Genomic DNA, 19,021 nt, shown 5'->3' with positions numbered 1-19,021 from the left:
TATCTGTATTATAGGAATCAAAATCAAATGCAATCTTAGAAATAAGCAGGCTTGTAATAATACAAAAGGATATAGGAATAGGTGAAACTTTCTTAAGAATAAGTAAGGAATAATTATAATATATTGCGTAACATGAGATATTGAACACACAGCAAGTAAGTCTTATCCAATGTAGTATTGATAGATTGTTATAATGGAGAACTTCTGCAGATATGATTATAGTTGCAAACGTAGTAATGTACCTTGAAAACTGTGAATGCGGTAAGTAAGGACAAACACTTCCGGGTTCTGTGGGCTGCGGCTGCAGCAGCAGCAGAGACACGCTGAAGCCAGCTAACAGTCAGCGTGTGACGTCACGATTCTCCGGTGCAGCAGAAATCAACATAAGGATAATATAACAGAACAAATAAGATTAACAGATAAGAGCTTCAATAACCGGTTATTCTTTATGGCAGCCACAGACTTGGTTGATAAATAATATGAGCTGATAAGTTGAAACAGGTAACGTAACTTCCCAAAATAAAGACAGTCTTGAATAAATGAAAAGTACTTGCCAAAGTAAGATGTTGCAACAGGCTGGAAATAAATATTAAATCCGTAGTAGGTAGATCTTGAATGAGGTAACTTGAGTTGCTGAAAAGTTTAGATACAATATTAACCTTCCAGAGGTATCAGAGGCTCAGTGTTACTCTGAGGAAAATAACAAAATACTAAGCAAGGTGTGTTCAGTGAACAGGTGTTTTATGAGAGTAAGTAAGATATGATTGGTTGAATTCTAATTAAGGAAACAGTACACCCAAAAGCCTGACAGCTGATTTGAATTTGAAGGCTCAAATCAGCCAATAGGAATTCAAGGGACGCCAATTTTAATCGCGTACCTTGAATTACGATTCAGTGTACGGCGGCAATCGTATGAAGAGGATCCTCCACGCTCCATGGCTCCGGTCTTCAGTTCCAGCGTCGCCGATCTTCAGTTCCAGAGAGGACGGTCTTCAGCCCCGCGGTCATCGGGCTTCAACTCCTCCGCTCCGGCTGGTTCCTGGAAGAAGAAGAGGTCGCCGCCTGGAAAAAGACTTCTCCGCCTGGAACAGGACCTTCTCTGCCGGTCTTCAGGACAGGTAAGGAGCACTTGGGGGTTAGACTTAGGTTTTTTTTAAGGGGGGATAGGGTGGGTTTTAGAGTAGGGGTGTGTGGGTGGTAGGTTGTAATGGGGGGGTTGTTTTTTTATTCACAGGTAAAAGAGCTGATTACTTTGGGGCAATTCCCCACAAAAGGCCCTTATAAGGGCTGGTAATAGAGCTGATTACTTTTTGTAATTTAGTTTAGGGTAGGGACATTTTTTTTTATTTTGGGGGGCTTTGTTATTTTATTAGGGGGCTTAGAATAGGTGTAATTATCTTAAAATTCTTGTAATCTTTTTTTATTTTTTGTAATTTAGTGTTTGTTTGTTTTTGTAATTTAGTTTAGTGTATTTAATTATATTTTAGTTTAGATAATTGTAATTTATTTAATTTATTGATAGTGTAGGTGTATTTGTAACTTAGGTTAGGATTTATTTTACAGGTAAATTGGTAATTATTTTAACTAGGTAGCTATTAAATAGTTATTAACTATTTAATAGCTATTGTACCTAGTTAAAATAAATACCAAGTTAAATACCAAGTTACCTGTAAAATAAATATAAACCCTAAAATAGCTACAATGTAATTATTAATTATATTGTAGCTATCTTAGGGTTTATTTTATAGGTAAGTATTTAGTTTTAAAGAGGAATATTTTAGTTAATAATATTAATATTATTTAGATTTATTGCAATAATAATTAAGTTAGGGGTGTTAGGGTTAGATAGGGTTAATATAGTTAATATATATAATATAATAACTATATTAACTATATTACCCTAGTATAATTAGGGTTAATATAGTTAATATAGGTGGCGGCGGTGTAGGGGGGTCAGATTAGGGGTTAATATATTTAATATAGGTGGCGGCGGTGTAGGGGGATTAGATTAGGGGTTAATATATTTAATATAGGTGGCGGCGGTGTAGGGGGGTCAGATTACAGGTAAAAGAGCTGATTACTTTGGGGCAATGCCCCGCAAAAGGCCTGTGCAGTGTAGGGACACTTTAGTATTTTAGGGGGTAATACATTTATTATAGGTGGCGGCGGTGTAGGGGGATTAGATTAGGGGTTAATACATTTAATATAGGTGGCGGCGGTGTAGGGGGATTAGATTAGGGTTTAATACATTTAATATAGGTGGCGGCGGTGTAGGGGGATTAGATTAGGGGTTAATCATTTTAATATAGGTGGCGGCAGTGTAGGGGGATTAGATTAGTGGTTAATAATTTTAATAGAGGTGGCGGCGGGGTAGGGGGCTCACATTAGGGGGTAATAATTTTAATATAGGTGGCGGCGGTGTAGAGGGCTCACATTAGGTGGTTAGATATATAGGTGGCAGCGGTGTAGAGGGCTCACATTAGGGGGTTAGATATATAATATAGGTGGCGGCGGTGTAGGGGGCTCACATTAGGGGGTAATACAGTTAATATAGGTGGTGGCGGGGTCAGGGAGCGGTGGTTTAGGGGTTAATACATTTATTGTTAGCAGTGAGAGGGGTGATTGCGGATAGAGGGGTATATGTGTCGGGCTATGTTTGGGAGGCGTGTTAGACAGTAACGGGAGATTTTATAATTTAGTCAGTTTTTGTAGGTGGCGGCGGTGTAGGGGGATTAGATTAGGGGTTAATCATTTTAATATAGGTGGCAGCAGTGTAGGGGGATTAGATTAGTGGTTAATAATTTTAATAGAGGTGGCGGCGGGGTAGGGGGCTCACATTAGGGGGTAATAATTTTAATATAGGTGGCGGCGGTGTAGAGGGCTCACATTAGGTGGTTAGATATATAATATAGGTGGCAGCGGTGTAGAGGGCTCACATTAGGGGGTTAGATATATAATATAGGTGGCGGCTGTGTAGGGGGCTCACATTAGGGGGTAATACAGTTAATATAGGTGGTGGCGGGGTCAGGGAGCGGTGGTTTAGGGGTTAATACATTTATTGTTAGCAGTGAGAGGGGTGATTGCGGATAGAGGGGTATATGTGTCGGGCTATGTTTGGGAGGCGTGTTAGACAGTAACGGGAGATTTTATAATTTAGTCAGTTTTTGTAGGTGGCGGCAGTTTCTAAAGTGCCGTAAGTTACTGGCGACTCCAGAAATTTGTACTTACGCAGATTTCTGGACATCGGTAGTTTGTCAGACTTACAGCACTTTAGCATCTGACGGCGCAGTATATGTGATAGCTCGAGTTGCTAGGTGAAATTACGGGCGACGTGGGTTCCCTTGCTTGCGCCGAAAACTATGCAGTATATCGGATCACGCCCCAGGTCCTGAACTCACTCTGTCAACCAACAATCTCATCTCCTGGGCACTGGCTGCTTCAACATTTCTACTCATCAGGTGTACCCTCACCTACCTTGCATGAAGTGTTAAAGGGTCAGTAAAGTCAAAAACATACTTTCATTATTCAGATAGAGCATGCAATTTTAAACAACTTTGCACAACTTCTGTTGTCTAATTTGTTATGTTGCCTTTGTATCATTTGTTGGAAAACATACCTGTTTGTTCAAGAGCAGCAATGCAGTAAAGTAAGCTAGCTGCTGATTAGTGGATGCACTATATGCCTCTTGTTATTGGCTCGCCTGGTGTGCTCAGCTAGCTCCCAGTAGTGTATTGCTGCTCCTAACAAAGGATAGCAAATGAATGAAGCAAATTTGATACTAGAACTAAATTGGAAATTTAAAGTTGTATGCTCTATCTGAATCATGAATGAATAAAAATGTGTTTCTTGTCCCATCAGTGGAGAGACTGCCCTGGGCCTATATGCTGAGTGCGTAACTTATAAAAATAAAGATTATCAAAACGACACCAAAGCAATTTTACCCATCAGTGCATTATTACCGGTATCATAGGTTGCGGGCTCCTGCACTATGTGATGAGCACCTACAAAACTTAGTTCACACTACTGTAGTATCAGTTGTATACCATTCCGTTACACGACCAGAACGTTTACCATCTGCTTATGTAACACACTAGATGTGACCCAATTACAAAACTAGCTAAAAAAGACACTTTTTATTGTACAAATGAATTGTCCATTTGACAGATACAGTCTTCTCATGGTAACTTTACAGTCCTTCTTGGCTCCCAACACCTTAACCTGCTACCCGCCTCAGTCCGTGTCAGAGACACCACGCCCCGTGCCCTTCCTACTTTCGCTGCTCACTTTACGACTGTTCTGTAACTTCTTTACTGACAGAAAATTATATATGGCAGCAGTTAATACCATCTCGGGAAGTCAAAGATTTAACTCGAATCCACCGTATTACTGACACACCGTATCCTTCAATCATTATACACAATTACACATAAGCTTCGTTGTCCCTTAGCAACAAGTAAGACTTCTACGACATTGGCGTGATAACGTCACGATACGGCGCAGTCGCACACGCTTCGACTTGGCTGCGTATTACGTCATCTGCGGTGGTAGGTGCTCGCGGTAAGGCGGTTAGCTTTCCCCCTGAAATTCGGTTATTGCAGCTTGTGTGGGATTTGGTACCGTTATTCTGCGGTCGGCGAGAGAAAAAGCAGCACGTTTTCTAGCAGATTATCTACACGGTAACACAATGAGTGTGGAGGCGTACGGGCCCAGCTCGCAGACGCTCACCTTCCTGGACACAGAGGAGGCCGAGTTGCTGGGGGCAGACACTCAAGGCTCGGAGTTTGAGTTTACCGACTTCACGTTACCAAGCCAGACACAGACTCAGGGACAGACGCAGAGTCAACTGGATGGACAGGTAGGCCCGAGGCTGGGGACTTCCGGGGATGCTAAGGGAGGGAGAACGATGCGGCCTTTGGGACCTCGTGTAATAGTGCCATTGCTGGCTGTCACTGTGTCTGTTTTAGTCCAAGCTATTGACATGTCAGCACCTTGTTTATGTCCTGATTCCAATTATGGCTCTCAATGAGTCAAAGCACACGGAATTCGTGGATAGCTTGTGCTGGCCTTGTTAGATGTGAAGTATGTGGGTCAATTCCGGGTAATGATTTGTCTTTAAGTAAATGATACAAGCACCTTGGGTATTCTGTGCAAGTGATGCATTTAAAATGCTCGTGCTCAGAGCGTATTTAAAGGGACAGTTAAGTAAAAAATCCCTTCATGTTTCAGATAAGGCATGTCATTTTAAACAATTTTCCAGTTTACGTTTATCACCAATTTTGCTTTGTTCTCTTGGTGTTCTTAGTTGAAAGCTAAACCTAAGAAGGCTCATATGCTAATGTATAAGCCCTTGAAGGCTGCCTCTTATCACATGCTTTTTTATTTGCTGTTCACAACAGGGGAGAGCTAGTTCATGTGGCAGAAACCGCACTAATTGGCTAAAATGCAAGTCAATAGATAATAAATAAAAAGTCATGTGATCAGGGGGCTGTCAGAAGATGCTTAGATACAAGTTAATCACAGAGGTAAAAAGTATATTAATATAACAGTGTTGGTTATGGGGAATGGGTATTAAAGGGATTATCTATCTTTTTAAACAATAATAATTCTGGCGTTTACTGTACCTTTAAATCTGAAAACAGCTATATTTTTTTGCTAATAAAAGTGTATTGCTTCTTTTCAATACCGAAATGCATTTCAATTTTGACTGGAATATCCCTTTTAAAGTGACGTTAAACAATTTTTTTTCTCTTGTGCATGTGAAAAAAAGTTATTAAACATACTGTTTGCAAGGACAAGGTTAATTTAAAGATGATTAAAATGTAGAAACCAGCAATAAATATATTGTTCACGGAGGGATGTCTTAACAGGAATGACTGGAAACAGAATTCTCAAGCTGAAAAATGTATAAGGTTTAAACTACCTTATGTACATTAAATGCTTTAAAAAATGCTTGTCCCTTTAGAGAGTATTTTAACCCTTTGAGTGCTATGCACTTTCCCACCTGGGTGCTAAGATTTTTTTAATGTTTTTTTTAAATTATTTCAGACCCCCCAATACTTAAATTACCTTTCCAATGGTGGGTCTTGGGGGTCTGTATCTGCTTAGATGCCTGAGATACAGGCTTCTAAGCAGCATGCCCCCTGCTCCTAAACTTAACAATAAAGTTGCACAGTGATGTCACCACGTTATTGCGCGTGATGTCACCACGCAAAACGGGATGTCCCGACGATGCCTGTCACTACAGGCACGATCGCCAGGGTAGGAGTGGGTGGGAGCCCCCAGATCTCCCTCAAGGTGGGAGAGTGCTAGTGACGGCTCTGAGTCGTCATTAAGACCAGAGTGGGAAACTCTGTGACGGCTCAGAGCAGTCATTAGCACTCAAAGGGTTAAAATGTCTCTAGTTGTGTGTTAAAATGTTTTCTTTTGGAGGTGTCTCTTTCCACCAGTAAGTCTGTGGTAGTTGCCCTAATTAGCCAATAAGAAAATTATTTCTTCGGATCTGATGTGTGCAAATATTTCAAAACTGCAACATTTTAGAACAGCCAAATAAAGAATTGTTAGCATCTGTTCATAAGATTTTGGTATCTTAATAGTCTTTTAGAGGGACAGTCAACTCAAAAAATGTTATTTAAAAAGATAGATAATACCTTTTTATTACCCATTCCCCAGTTTTGCATGCCAACATGGTTATATTAATGCACTTTTTACCTCTGTGATTACCTTGTATCTAAGTCTCTTCTGACAGCCCCCTGATCACATGACTTTTATTATCTATTGACTTGCATTTTATCCAATTAGTGCAGTGTCTGCCACAACCCATGGGTGTGAGCACAATGTTATCTATATGGCTCACATAACCTAGCATTCCCCTGTTGTGAAAAGCTAATAAAAAAGCATGTGATAAGAGGCAGTCTTTAGTGGCTTAGAAACGGGCAGAAATTTGGAGGTTTAAATGTTATAAAGTATATTAATATAACAATGTTTGGTTGCGCAAAGCTGGAGAATGGGTAGTAAAGGCGTTTATTATCTTTTTAAACAATAACAATTTTGATGTTGACTGTCCCTTTAAATCTGTATATATCTGGTCAAATCAAAATTTCAGTTAATTTGCAGCAGATCTACTTGAATTTACAGCTTTATCAAGGAATCAAACTCAGGGTGTTTGGATTTTTAAACACTTTACTCACAATTGCTTAACTTATGTATATGCACAGGGCCTATGATTACCCAAAAAATTAACTCGCCCACCGGGAGTGTAACTGAAATAAATCTCCAGCCTGCAAGAAAATGTACTTGCCCGTGCGCATCTGCATGTGTGTACATTAAAAAGGACAAAGTACACCTTGTTATAATCTCACAAACTTGTATTCTTTATTTTTTGTATACATTCCTGACATTGGTCCAATTATACAATCATTGAACTACGGAATAGTGCAAAATTAGACTTTAGTGAACTCGTATTGATACATTTGAAGCAAATATTGAAAATAAAATTAGTAACTGAGCCTGTCATTTGTATTGAACTCAATACAGAAGTACCTGATCTATGCACATGAAGCATTGTTGAAACTGTTTACAGATGTCAGAGTGCTCTGGGAAGTTAAACACAATCAGGAACCCCACCAAGTCTTGACACCTCAAACTCTTCTGCTTGTTCCTCATAATTTTCAAGATGATAAAAAGGGATTGGAACCTTTCCTTAATTCTGCGGGTATTGTGCTCCTTACAAAATTGTGCATCACCTGCGACAGCGCTAACAAGGTAGTATTGTGTCCCACAAAACATAAAGCGTTTTCCGTTAAGGAAATTGGTTGCTGTGACATCAGTAAAATCTGATCCAGAACACAAGCTTGTTGCATTAATGCTCCCAAATAAGTGCCTAAAAATATATAGTGCGCCCTGCTGTGACATCACTAACACCGGACCACAAGCTAGTATTAAGGAGCTGCCAAAAATAGTGCAGCTGCAGTATTAAGCTGGAAAAAAAAAAGTACAGCTGCTGGGACACAATATTATGCCCCCAGAAAAATAGTGCAAAGCTGCCATGGTGAGATCGCCAGCCAGGCTGCTAAATTGAAAATTTTATTTGGCCGCAAGAATTTTTACTTTACATTGGCGACCGGACCGGTCTATTCATATGCCCTGTATGCATGTTTATACATGGCTAATACATTACAATGGTGTATAATAGACTTCCATTATTTATTTGCTCTTATTTGTCCAGAAAACATCTAGCAGTGAATTTAATTTACTTTAAACTCAAGACTCTCTTTTACAGGCCAGGGTGCCCTGGAACAAGACTCATCATTATCATCCCTATTATTAATGCTTTAGGTTTTTATTCATTCTATTATTTATATAGCCCTAACAAGTAAATTAAAATGACCTAGTCCAGGACTCGACAAAACCAGGAGCCTGGGAGCCACTGGCTCCTAGAAGTTTACCCCTGGCTCCTAACTTTTTGGGTTATTATCCATATATCTATATACAAATCCAACTGCCTGGCTCCTGAATATTCTTTCTGGCTCCTAATTTTTGAACATATTTGTCAACCACTGACCTAGTCTTAAAACAATCTCTATTGTCACATTACTCTGCAGAGGCGTGTATCGTCCTTTTTCTCCAGAAGTCGGTCCACCTGGACAGAGAGAGTGTGAAGCACAATCAGCTGGGAACTGAACGCCAGCCTGCGTGTCTTGTGTTATAAGAATTGTGTGTTGACACATCTGTCTTTTTAGTTACAAGATTATGTTATGCAGCGCCTTTTTTTTTGTTCAGGGTTTACAAACATAACCTTTCCATATTCTACACAGCCATTGTTAGCTCCCTCTAACTCATTTTTATACGTCTCTTATTGGCTTTAGCAGAGATCTTAAGATAAAAGGCTTTTAAACCTAGGAAAACTTTGGATACAACATGGTGGCACCTATTACTTTATGGACACTAAAATGTATCAAAATAAGTATGGCGTCTTGTTATAAAATGATCCCCCCCCCCCTTTTTTTTTTTCTCTCTCTCTGCACCATCTAAAATAAGTGTTGTGTTAAAAAATTTATTTAAAAAAAAATAATGTTCCTTTGCTGAATAATTCTGTTTTTTTTTTTTTTTTTTTTTTTTTTTTTTTTTTTTTAGTTGTGCCCATCAGCCAATGAGATGTACAGTCCCCAGGCTCAGTTTAACACAATATTGCACTTCCTGTTTGTTTCACATTAACATTAAACATCTCTTTCTAAACCCTCTTCATGCTACTATAATTAACTGTTACTCTGTAATATACATTATCTATAAAAAAAAAAAAAATAAAAAAAAAATCTTGCATAGTATGTCCCCTTTAGTGGATGTGTGTCTTCAAAACTATGTAGTTGGCCGAATAGAAAATGAAAACACATTCTATAAGTGTGTCTGTGTGTAAAGCAGGGTGTAAACAATGATAGATTCCATGGAAACTAGAAATGTGGCCTGGCTCTTATTAATTTACTTGCATTTTGTGTAATGCTCCTTACAAAGTGTAGGTGGTTCCTCAGTGTTCTTTTTGGTATACATTTATGTCAAGCCCTGTAATAATGTTCTAATATTACACATCTGAGCCTTCCGGTGAAATAGTATTTTTATAGTTATATTGCTCATCAAAAATTGGGTGATGTGGGGCCTAATAAGTAGGTCCTGGTGTCAAATTGCATTTCTTTTCAGTTATGGCGTTTCAGCTTTAGAAGGTGTAGGGGTACTTACTGCCTTTGCTGATTCTGCGCTTTGTACTAGCATAGCAGCTGGTTAGTTCCATCTGTACTAACCATGTTTAGTGCTTTACACCCTTACTTTGACTGGAATATTAGACTCTAGCTCCGACAACATTGTGTGTGTGTGTAATATATATGAGGTTGTATTTAGTACTGAATACAAGATGATTAACCCCTTAAGGACCAAGGCCATTTTTCAATTTCTTTCCCTTAAAGACCAGGGCTATTTTTACATTTCTGCGTTGTTTGTGTTTAGCTGTAATTTTCCTCTTACTCATTTACTGTACCCACACATATTATATACCGTTTTTCTCGCCACTAAATGGACTTTCTAAAGATACCATTATTTTCATCATATCTTATAATTTATTATTAAAAAAATTATAAAATATGAGGAAAAAATGGAAAAAAAACACACTTTTTCTAACTTTGACCCCCAAAATCTGTTACACATCTACAACCACCAAAAAACAACCATGGTAAATAGTTTCAAAATTTTGTCCTGAGTTTAGAAATACCCAATGTTAACATGTTCTTTGCTTTTTTTGCAAGTTATAGGGCAATAAATACAAGTAGCACTTTGCTATTTCAAAACCACTTTTTTTTCACAATGAGTGCTAGTTACATTGGAACCCTGATATCTGTCAGGAATACCTGAATATCCCTTAACATGTATATATTTTTTTTTAGAAGACATCCCAAAGTATTGATCTAGGCCCATTTTGGTATATTTTATGCCACCATTTCACCGCCAAATGCGATCAAATAAAAAAAATTGTTCAATTTTTCACAAATTTTTTCACAAACTTTAGGTTTCTCACAGAAATTATTTACAAACAACTTGTGCAATTATGGCATAAATGGTTGTAAATGCTTCTCTGGGATCCCCTTTGTTCAGAAATAGCAGACTTATATGGCTTTGGTGTTGCTTTTTGGTAATTAGAAGGCTGCTAAATGCCACTGCGCACCACACGTGTTTTATGCCCAGCAGTGAAGGGGTTAATTAGGGAGCATGTAGGGAGCTTGTAGAGTTAATTTTAGCTTTAGTGTAGTAGACAACCCAAAGTATTGATCTAGGCCCATTTTGGTATATTTAATGCCACCATTTCACCGCCAAATGCGATCAAATTTTAAAAAACGTAAATTTTTTCGCAATTTTAGGTTTCTCACTGAAATTATTTACAAACAGCTTGTGCAATTATGGCACAAATGGTTGTAAATGCTTCTCTGGGATCCCCTTTGTTCAGAAATAGCAGACATATATGGTTTTGGCGATGCTTTTTGGTAATTAGAAGGCTGCTAAATGCCGCTGCACATCACACGTGTATTATGTCTAGCAGTGAAGGGGTTAATTAGGGATCTTGTAGGGAACTTGCAGGGTTAATGTTAGCTTCAGTGTAGAGATCAGCCTCCCATCTAACACAGCAGACCCCCTGATCCCTCCCAAACAGCTCTCTTCCCTCCCCCACCCCACAATTGTCCCCGCCATCTTAAGTACTGGCAGAAAGTCTGCCAGTACTAAAATAAAAGGTATCTTTTTTTTTTTTTAGCATATTTACATATGCTGCTGTGTAGCATCCCCCTTAGCCCCAAACCTCCCTGATCCCCCCCCCAAACAGCTCTCTAACCCTCCCCCTCTACATTATTGGGAGCCATCTTGGGTACTGGCAGCTGTCTGCCAGTACCCAGTTTACAAAAAAAATATATTTTTTTTTATTTTTCCCCCCACTTTTCTGTAGTGTAGCTTCCCCCCCCCCAAACCCCCTCCCAGATCTCTTAGATTATATATATATATATATATATATATATATATATATATATATATATATATATATATATATATATATATATATATATATATATATATATAAAAAATGTTTTTATACCCCCCTCTCTCCCTCTAAATATAGAAAATCTGTTCCATAGTGTAATGGTTCCCACCCGCTCCCTCCCCGTGCACGCGCCTGCCCGCCTCCCCCGTGCACGCGCCTGTGCGCGCCCCCAGCGAGCCCGCCCACGATCCCACCCACCGCTGCATTACGTAATGCACCGATGGCCGCCCACCCGCCTCCCACGTCGGCTCCCACCCACCAACGATTGCGGGCCATCGATGTCCGGTGCAGAGAGGGCCACAGAGTGGCTCTCTCTGCATCGGATGGGGTAAAATGTTATTGCAGTGATGCCTCGATATCGAGGCATCACTGCAATAACCGGAAAGCGGCTGGAAGCGATCAGGATCGCTTCCAGCCGCTTTCAACCCCAACGTCGTACAGGGTACGTCGCTGGTCTTTAAAGACCAGGTTTTGTGCGACGTACCCTGTACGACGCATGTCGTTAAGGGGTTAAGTGATGGTGAACTTTATTTCTATATAATGTCCCAGTATAAGTACATTCTATGGTGTATTAAACCACATTTTTTATTTGTTTAAACGTTCATGATTCAGAGCACACAGTTGCACAATTGTAAACCACTTTCCAATTCACTTCCATTATGAAAATGTGCACAATCCTTTTTATATGCTTTAAAGGGACAGTCTACACCAGAATTTTTATTGTTTTAAAAGATAGATAATCCCTTTATTACCCATTTCCCAGTTTTGCATAACTAACACATTTATAATAATATACTTTTAACCTCTGTGATTATCTTGTATATAAGCCTCTGCAAACTGCCCCTTTTTCAGTTCTTTTGACAGTCTTGCAGTCTAGCCAATCAGTGCCTGCTCCCAGATAAATTCTCGTGCACAAGCACAGTGTTATCTATATGGAATACGTGAACTAACACCCTCTAGTGGTGAAAAACTGTTAAAATGCAATCTGAAAGAGGTGGGCTTCAAGGTCTAAGAAATTAGAATATGAACCTCCTAGGTTAAGCTTTCAACTAAGAATACCAAGAGAACAAAGCAAAATTGGTGATAAAAGTAAATTGGAAAATTGTTTAAAATTACATGCTCTATCTGAATCATGAAAGTTTATTTTGGCCTAGACTGTCCCTTTAAGGCACCAGCTCCTGAGCATGTGCAAGAATTCACAGTTAATACATATATGCATTTTAATTACTACTAGTTTGAGATTAATCAATTCTAATGTATTTAATAGTCCATTTTAAGTTTACCATCACTAAGTTAATTTGTTTTTAAAATGTTAAGACTTGACTGGTATGTTCTATAGCAAGACAATAAAAAAATCTAGTTACAAGGTGTTTTGTGCCCCTTGTATTACCCAGGGCTAGTCACTCTGGGGCGATTGACATCCCCTGCTTTGTGTCATTGTACAAGCTCATGTGCAATCTTAAATATCAGCAGAAAGACAGTTTTATTAGTGGCAATAATGGGCAGACACATTCCCTCTCTGGGTGGTCTGCCCATACCTTCATAAAAATGTGACCAAAATGTTCATGGTCGTGAGTCAAAATTAAACTTTTATGGTTAAGAGCATACAATTTTAAGAGTTTTTAATTTACTTCAGTTATCAAATTTACTTTGTTCTTTTGGTATTCTTTATTGAAAGGCATACCTAGGTAGGCTCAGGAGCAGCAATGCACTACTGGGAGTTAACTGCTGATTGGTAGGTACACTCCTCTTGTCTTTGGCACACACTATGTGTGTTCTCGCTCCCAGTAATGGATTGCTTCTCTAGAGCTGACTTTATGTTCAACCCCCTTTGTAAGGGTTAAACAGTTATATGCAGACAACATTTTTTTAAATCCTATTAAACACCAATGCTAGCTGAAAAAAACCTTCAAAGCAAAGATTTAGCCTGAGAATAATAAGCAGATGGCTTTTTTTAATTTAAATATTAAAGAAATAAGTAACTGAAATTTAGTTTATTTAAAATTAAAGCTACCTACCTTTTTGAGGAAAAAATGTCTAGAGAGTAAACTTTCTTTGCAATTTCAGATTTTTTTTTCTTTCATTCAAGGTTAATAGCCCTGAGGGAATCTTACAGAATGGCACTGTAGATGATGCTGTTGGCAAAACTAGCCAGTTGTTGGGCGAGCTGAACTTTGAAGAAGATGAAGAAGATACCTATTATACTAAAGATCTTCCAGTACATGCATGCAGGTGAGAATTTATATTTGGGTGAATTTGATTTAAATCCATATTCACTAAGATTTAAATCATGGTTTTCTACATGAAGGTTTCATTTTTACAATAACTTTTTCAGGTTTTAATGTTTGTTAAATAGAAAACTACATTTGTTTAGATGGTAACGGGATTTGTGAGCTTCACAAGACATACACTGTGAGAAACCGCTTGGGTCTCCTAAGGGTATCATAGTGTTTGCAATCCTCTCCCTATTAAATGGCGAGCTGCGACTTAAACCAATCATGGAGACTAACACGTTGCATCAAAAGTAAAACTATGTTCTCTGACATGCGGAATACATCTTGAAGGGACATGAAATCCAAAAATGTTATTTCATGATTTATAAGAGGATGCAATTTAAAAATAAGTTTCCAATTAACTTCTATTTGCTTCATTCTCATGTTGTTCTTTGTTGAAGAGATATCTAGGTAGGTAGCGTGCACTTGGTTGAAGCAATACATGACAGGAATGCTGCCATCTAGTGCTCCTGCTAATGTATAACATTGTTGCAAAACTGCTGCTATATAGTGCTGCAAACAAGTACACACTCCTAAGCTTACATCCTTGCTTTTCAACAAAGGATAACAAGAAAACAAAGAATTTGAAAATAGAAGTAAATTAAAGTTTTTTTAAAATTGTATGTTCTACCTGAATCAGGAAAGAATTTTGGGGTTTTTATGTACTTTTAAAGGGATAATGTGACAGTGTACTATAATCGCCTTCTCCTTTATGTGTTATAACAGCTGCAGAATTTAAAATGTATGGGAAATTGCTCATTTAGGTATATTTTAGTTTATAAAATAGCTGTGTCGCTAATTAAAACCACAACCTTATCAAATGGTCTGATCCTCCAAGGAGAACAGACCTCATTATCGTATCTCGTATTTACTCAAAATTCTTATCTCAATACACAGTGAGACCAATACAATAAAAACTAACATTTTATTATTTCATTTCTGTTCCTCTCCCCACTGGGAGTGTAATTTCAGCTAAACTGTCTACATAGCTTTTCTATAACCAGTACTTATGTATTGAAATATTCAAAACAGGGAAAAATCTATGTCAAACGACAAACTAAAGGTAAAGGAGCAATTTTAAAACAATTGAACACACTCCAGCAGATAAAATGAATCACTGGCAACACCTTAAAGGGGAGGGAGAAAAATCACAGTACTCTGTGCCTTTAATGTTTACACAAAGTAGTCATAAGTAGTATTTTATGAATTGTGATGTCCTTTTACCTGATTGAAAAGATAGAATTTGCCATTCAGCCAGCCTCCCTGCTAAATAAACAAGCCAAGGCACAAAACAGAAAATTCTTCTGATATTTTTATATGATATACATTAATTTTTGATGCAACAATGGAAAGTAACTTTTAGACAATTTGTCCTAAATTGTTCTTTTTAGTTATAAATATTTACTGAGTGTTGTAAAATGAAACGTTTGGCAAGTGTGCTTTTTATCATCAAGTCCTGATTTATTTATTTTTTTGTGTTGGTTATATTGGAATAACTAGCCTCAAAACTGTTCCACATCTCCTGAAACAGTTTTGAGTAGTTGCTTTTAACCTTTGGCAGCCACTGGAATTTTGTTGATGTTTTTGGGTGTATGGTGTCCAGTCACTTTCTTGAAACTAGCATGAGAACTTTCTTTTTTTTTAGCTACTGTGGGATCCATGACCCTGCTTGTGTCGTCTACTGCAACACCAGCAAGAAATGGTTCTGCAATGGCCGCGGAAACACTTCTGGCAGGTATGTCAAACAAAAGGATATTGCTTAGAAAACAGTGACCCTTATCCTTAAAAGTAGAAAAGTTGTTTGTGTATACATTAGGAACTAGATGTGAAAAAAAGGTACTTTTTTATTTTTCAAAGATATATATTAAGTTCTACTTCTGTTGTAAAATATCTTGTTGGAACTAATCAAATGCAGGAAAGCAAGGATAGCTTTGGTGTTCCTTTGTAACACACCAACTTTTTGCACATGCCTAATATGAACGGTTGTCTATTGATAAGATGCCTTATTATTGCCCAGATAAGTGAATAGCTTGTCACAATTGCTGCCGTTCTGGTTTAAATGCCTTAAAGTGATTGTAAACTTTAGTATTTCAATACACAGTATGTAAAATTATTTATGAAAACAGGGGCACTTTAATTAATTTTTAAAGTGAATGTCAATTTTGATGCTAAAGTGCACCTTTTTTAAAAATTTGATTAAAAACGGGGGCACTTTAATTCATCAATTTACATTTCACTCCTGTTGAGAAAAAAAAACTTACCTTTTAATCTTCACAGCAGCTCCAGCCTCCTCCGGTTGTTGCAAGCCATTTCTGACGTCAGAAATGGATAGGTCTTCCTCCAATCGCGGCTTCATTTCTTCCCCCCCCCGGGGGAATCAGTATGTGATTCAATGCTGTGATTGGAGGAAGCCAGATTCCTCATTTTAGACCCACGAAAGAGGCTTTGTGACGGGCGGAGGAAGCTGGAGCTGCTGTGAAGATTAAAAGGAAAGTGTTTTGTTGAGAAAAAGAGTGAAATGTAAATTTTGACGAATTAAAGTGCCCCTGTCTTTAATAAAATTTTTAAAAACCGGGCACTTTAGCATCAAAATAGACATTCACTTTAAAGACGCTTCCTTTGTAAAATATTTACCATTTAAAGATGGTAAACGTTGCAACGTTCCTCCTCCCGCATCTCATACTTGCTTTAGCTGAGCAATGACAAATCCAGCTTCATCCAATCGTTTGCCCCACTGGGCATCCAGCTGTTGCGGCATTCAACCTTTTTTTCATTTATAGAGTTCATGTCTCAAATTTGCCATACCTTTTTGTGATATATTCCTCCGTCACTTACTACTACATTTTTTACTGTCCTTTCTAAATCCTTGTTTTATTGTTATCCTGCTTTTCATGGGCAACACAGAAAACTATTTATAATTGAAATGATCATGTTGGTTTTTAATTATGGGATTTAGCACCTAAGTTTATTTTATCAATGTTTTTCTTCTAGCCACATTGTCAATCATCTTGTCAGAGCCAAATGCAAAGAGGTGACTCTCCATAAAGATGGACCTCTGGGAGAGACTGTTTTGGAATGCTACAACTGTGGGTGCCGTAATGTCTTTCTCCTAGGGTTTATTCCAGCTAAAGCTGACTCAGTGGTTGTGCTGTTATGCAGGTGGGTAAAACGGGGATTGTCTTCAGATATCAGCATCAGAACAGAAATAGCATGTTGTGTAGCTAGCTAATATCTGAAAGCTTCTAGCAAATGAGTTGCATCTTTTGTCACCTAGCATACCACAAAAAAGTACACTATTATCTTTGATCTCCCCAAAGCATAACATGCTGTGATCAGAGACGTTCTCATACAAAATGCAGCATGTCTGCAGAAAGATCTGGGCACATGCAGGAACTGTTGGCACTTAGGATTTGCAGCTCTGCTCTTCGTCACTATTCTCTTCAATCGGCGCTTTTCTCTGGCTTCACTGTGTACGTTTTCCTTAACACAGTGCAACCAAAACAAAGTTCTGCTTGATGAGAATAGTCAAATACAGAGCAGCGCTGCAAATCAGCAGTGCATTGATGACTAGCTCTCAGGGATTTTTACAAACCCACCCATTGACTCCTGAATATGAGCAATACACTGTTTTTATTACTACATTTTTACCTTATAATTATGTGATGTTAGACCAAGAGCAAACAATTTTTTTCCCCCCCGACAGCCAATGCCATTTTCAACTACTGCAATATATTGGAAAACTTTAAAAATTGCTTTATTCTCCAGTTAATCAACACATTGCAATCAAGCTGGTGCTTTAGTGTAACTGCCTAATTTAAAATAGAATTTCATTTTAAAATAACATGCAAAAAGTGAAAAAGGTCTGCCTCTGTTATTCTAGAGATGTATCTTTTGTTTGTATAATAAAGTATAACTGTACAGTGTATTTTTAAGGGCTTTTGCAACCTTGCTAATAGTCATTTTTTACGTTGATGCACTTGCCCTGCTAGTTTTATAACTGTCCAGCTTTGTTTTATAGGCAACCATGCGCCAGTCAGAGCAGCTTGAAAGATATCAATTGGGACAGCTCCCAGTGGCAGCCTCTAATTCAGGATCGCTGCTTCCTTTCGTGGTTGGTTAAGATTCCATCAGAACAAGAACAACTGAGGGCCCGGCAGATTACAGCCCAGCAAATCAACAAGCTTGAGGAGCTATGGAAGGTAAATTGCTTTTTCTGTAGTGCTGTGCCATTGACTGTATGTCTTAGTCTGCTCTTAGTACATTGTATAACTGGAATGCCATCGTCGGCTATGTACATTTGTTACAAGATTTATTTTCATTTCCACTGATGTATCTATTAATTTTTATCATCTCGGTCTACATGACTTCCAGTATATGTGGTTGACATTGTTAACGAGCACTGCTTCATCTCACCTTTTAGTTTGATTGAAATTTTAAGCAATGGCACCACTAAGGGGCAAACTCTCTTAAAATTATTAAAATCTATAATATTAGGACTAAGAAAGGGGTGCTTTGCACAGCATTGACTAATATTCAAAGGGCGTGAGAATAAGGAGAAATTCCCACTAAAGAATGTGATTGCTGCACTCACTGCTCTGACTACTAGGCAGAAATTAGCACCAACTAAATTAAAACATAACTTTTAATAATGGCTTAAAGTGGGTGAAAATCTTAAAAACAAGGAAGGAGTAGTTGTGTAATAATAACCCTTATTGTAAGTAATCCAATAGGCCTTTGAGGTAAGAGCCTCTAATTATATAAGGGTTTAGAACAAAGTGGCGGTTGGTATCTAGGTAATAACAGTGCCAATTGACTGAGTTATAGATCCTGACAATTTCTACCGTAATAGGATGGATAAATTAATAACAGATACTTGTGCTTTATTTATACTATCTTGTTCATATCACAGAATTGTCATGTGATCATGCAGGGTTTCAACTAATCCTTAAATTGAGTGTATATTTGAAACTATATTACAAATCGATCCATATTAGTATGAGGTAGACTGGAAATTATTATGTAGACATAAAAAGCTTTTGTTTGTCTATTTATGTCTTCAGAATTTCCAGTCTACCTCATACTGATATGGATCGATTTGTAATATAGTTTCAAATATACACTCATAGACCCACTCAATATAAGGATTAGTTGAAACCCCGCATGATCACGACAATTCTGT

The 19,021-nt window shown here is 38.0% G+C and overlaps 1 protein-coding gene across 1 annotated transcript in view; it reads left to right on the top strand.

Annotated features, from left to right (window-relative positions):
- Window positions 1–4,511: 4,511 nt before the first annotated feature.
- The window catches only part of UPF1 (UPF1 RNA helicase and ATPase), a 526,107-nt gene continuing 511,597 nt past the window's right edge, over window positions 4,512–19,021 (top strand). The window contains 5 exon segments of the mRNA XM_053700065.1: window positions 4,512–4,855; window positions 13,659–13,801; window positions 15,488–15,577; window positions 16,834–17,001; window positions 17,861–18,041. Of these exon segments, the coding sequence (XP_053556040.1) occupies window positions 4,685–4,855; window positions 13,659–13,801; window positions 15,488–15,577; window positions 16,834–17,001; window positions 17,861–18,041 (753 nt within the window). The 5' untranslated portion in view covers window positions 4,512–4,684.

This window comes from Bombina bombina, chromosome 2 (genome assembly GCF_027579735.1).
Source record: "Bombina bombina isolate aBomBom1 chromosome 2, aBomBom1.pri, whole genome shotgun sequence".
Classification (NCBI taxonomy): Eukaryota; Metazoa; Chordata; class Amphibia; order Anura; family Bombinatoridae; genus Bombina; species Bombina bombina.
The sequence above is the reverse complement of the archived record's forward strand: the minus strand, read 5'-3'. Positions and strand labels throughout refer to the sequence as shown.